This window comes from Austrofundulus limnaeus, unplaced genomic scaffold, assembly GCF_001266775.1.
Source record: "Austrofundulus limnaeus strain Quisiro unplaced genomic scaffold, Austrofundulus_limnaeus-1.0 Scaffold1, whole genome shotgun sequence".
Classification (NCBI taxonomy): domain Eukaryota; kingdom Metazoa; phylum Chordata; class Actinopteri; order Cyprinodontiformes; family Rivulidae; genus Austrofundulus; species Austrofundulus limnaeus.
The window spans coordinates 6,463,772-6,467,156 of record NW_013952403.1 but is presented as its reverse complement, the minus strand read 5'-3'; the positions used below and the strand labels follow the sequence as shown (position 1 = coordinate 6,467,156).

Below are 3,385 nucleotides of genomic sequence, written 5' to 3'. Positions count from 1 at the left end.
AGTCCCTACTTGGGAGCGGCTACGTATGCTGTGTTTTTGGGAAATTGTAGTCGGTGAGTTTACTATTTTATACTACTTCTATGATTTTACTACTATTTCTACTTCCTGTTATCTTCTTCGTCATCGTCTTTTTCGCCAGTAGAAACAGCCGGTTGTTGATCACGTGACTCCAGTGATGCGAAAAAAGTGTTTCCATTGCAGTTTTTGCGAAAAACACCAATTTCGATACGGCCGAAATACCACCTCATCCTAGCGCAAAAACATTTAGTCAAAAAACGTAATTTCTTTCGAAAGTGACGTGTTTCCATTGAGCAAATTTATTTTCGAAATTCTAATTTGTGCATTTTCATGGTCAATGGAAACACAGCTACTAACTAAATAAATATGGCACATACTGAGCTATAATGTTGTGTGTTAGTAGCTGAGAGTCACCCCTAACACATTTTTTTCACCCCGTGCCTGTCTGTGTACAATCATGGACACACATACCTTGCTACATGGCACTATCCAGTAGGCGACAGCCAGGAAGGGAAGACCTATTGTTACCCCCAGCACTGTCCAGCATTTCACTCCAATGGACTGCTGCCTCAGGCCGGGCAGGTTCTCATACCAGATAGTCAGCAGCTGCTGCTGGCAGTTGGGATGAGCAACAAACTGAGAAGAGAAAAAAATAATAATAACGAGAAGCTTGAGATTTGACAGGAAATAAGGAGTGGGCACAAGTCAAAGTGGGTGATACAGGAGCAGGTGGTAAAATGTTAGCAACAAAAAACAAGCAATAAATTTTAGTTGTTCTTGTTAATATAACCTTTTGCTCTGATTGTTTCATAAAACTGATGTGGTCAGAAGCTTTTTTGCTTTTTTGCATGTAACAAAGGTTTTCTCAGTAGTATTTAAATTGTGCTTGCATTAAGTTTGACATTTTATACAAACATCAATAATGTCGTGTCATCAGAATGTTAAGTTTTCATCATCTTAATTAAAGGAAAACCAGAAAGCTTTTGTGAAGTTTAATATAAGTTATTATGCTCACAGCATGCTATATGATGTAGGTGCAGCATCTTTTCACAGATTAATTAATCTAAGAAAAATATAAAGGGCACTTTTAATWTAGTTTCTGTTCAGTAGAATAGAAATGTGCATCTGCCTCAATGACTCCAACCATGTATGATCAATTACTCCTGGATGAGAGTGTCTGATGTTGAACCAGCCGGAAAGTTTGACCTTCTAACAACCAAAGTGAACATTTTGAAGAGGATTCTGCTGATCATGACTTCTTTCAGATCAAATGGTGTGGAAACTGGATAGTTCCTCAAAGAACAAGATACCTTCGAGGAATGTTTCCTCTGGTTGCATTTGCATAGAAAACAGAGAGTGGTAGATGAGTGAAAATCATCATCTTATAAATTTAGTCAGTGGGTTCTGTCCCTCTTTGGTTCCCTTCCATAGTTTTTTAACAGGCTAATCCTAGACGCCTCTGAGTGAGAGCATGAACAGTATCTGTATGTACAGTATTTTCCAGGCACATAGTTCTAATCTACTGTATACCACAATCAACTGTGTTACCTTCAGTTGTTATGAAAAAGCTGTACATCAAAAATACATTTGACTTGGCATCATTGTCTATCTAAATGCCTTGAAATTGTCTCTTTAAGAACCTCCTACCGCTTCAGACACTCCCACTTCAGCACTTCACAACAATGCTTCGGGGGAGTAGTGCTGCAGACTGAGCTCCAGGGAGGAKCTTTGTGTAAATAGGTGGAACATTGTACCAGCAGGCATATAAGCAGCTCCACATGGCTACAACATTCAAGAGTTTTCTCAAACATGCAGGAATGAGTCAAAGCAACACTCAATGTATGTTTTGATGAGAGAATGGCATTATAACATGATACAAAGCTAAAAAATAAAATAAATTAAATAATCTATTTTGCATAATATCCATACATTCAAAAACAAATCTGAGGAAACCAATTCCTGTATTGTGAAACTGAAATTCTCCAGGTTTGTAGACAGGTCAAGTTAACCAGTAATATACAGTAAACCCTGCTAAAAAAAGTGCTGATGAACAAAATGTGATTAGGCACCGTCTTTCTACAATAAAAGCAGCAAGAGTTGAGGGGAAACAGAGAAAGGGATGCAGTAAAATAATTTGCCTGTCAGGACTTGATTAGACTCAGCAGATTTGAACCCTAACCTTTGACTGATGGTGCAAAACTGCATGATGATAATTACAGTGAGACAGAAAGTGCACTCTATTATTTAAAGGTACTTAGCAAGCCGAGTCACAGTTTAAAATACACCTATTAAGTAACCATTAAAATTTTATTAAAAACTCCATAATACATTTGAAATCAAAGTATGAGTGCAATTAGGATTAATATAAGAAAACACATTTTGGACATTTTTTATATATAAAGATTATTTACTAACTTCTTAGAATCAGTAAATAATTGCCATCAGAGATCTTATATACGTAAAGGGAGAGAAAAGATGGATGTTCTTCTCATAAGTAGAGAAAAGGTGTAGTAAAGAAAGGAATCGATGCTCAGCTGGTGGTCATGAACTCTCAGTTGTTTGTGTGTTTTCACTTTCATCGGGTCAATTGGATCCCTCTAGTTTGTCACATTGCTTTCACCTCAGTCTTCAGTTCTTCACAATTTAATCTCAGTTGTCAGATCTGGAAGACCTAACTTGAACTGAAGATTTGCTTTCTTTGCTCCCATTCAACAACAAAAACAACACACACGTATGTAGACATGTCAGCCATGTCTTTGAACAAAATTTTAATTTTCAAAAGCAAAGATGCACTTTCCCCCTCATACAGTTCCTGTTAACAGTCTGTTATGCCTTTGACCCATGGCTTTAACCCTGTCTACATCCAGTAACACGCAACACTGTCATGCTCCACCAGGTGTCCATGGCAACTCATCCCTCCCTCTATATCGTCTCTCCTGTAATTACCTGGTACTGGACACGCTCACTTATACAGAACAAAAGCTGCTTTCCCAGCACACTAATACATGCAAAACATAAAAAAAATTATAAATAAATAAAACTCTGACACACAAATATTCAATTCAGGGAAAACAGGAAGCACTCTGGGGGTCAAGCAGGAACATGTTTTGTTAGGGAAAACGGGGGGAAAGGGGATTTGTTTTTGACATTTACAAAGTCCTTCTGCTTAGTGGGGTTGATTAGCTGATTAGCTGATCACTGATTAGCTCCTCCTCAGGGACCTGCAAGTTGTTTACTTTGGACCCGTTGAAGCCTAAGACAACATCCAACTTTATGTTATTAATCTTTGTGCTTTCCATTCAAGGAACTTGCCTACTTACTCAGTTTTTACATTTTAAAGAGCTGTTTTGCTCAATCAGCTCATTAT

General features: G+C 37.8%; 1 protein-coding gene across 1 annotated transcript in view; it reads right to left on the bottom strand.

The window, feature by feature from the left end:
- trpc7b (transient receptor potential cation channel, subfamily C, member 7b) overlaps positions 1 to 3,385 on the bottom strand; it is a gene marked incomplete in the record, with an annotated part of 70,704 nt that overhangs the window by 46,474 nt on the left and 20,845 nt on the right. The window contains 1 exon segment of the mRNA XM_014007269.1: positions 490 to 654. Coding sequence (XP_013862723.1) covers positions 490 to 654 — 165 coding nt within the window.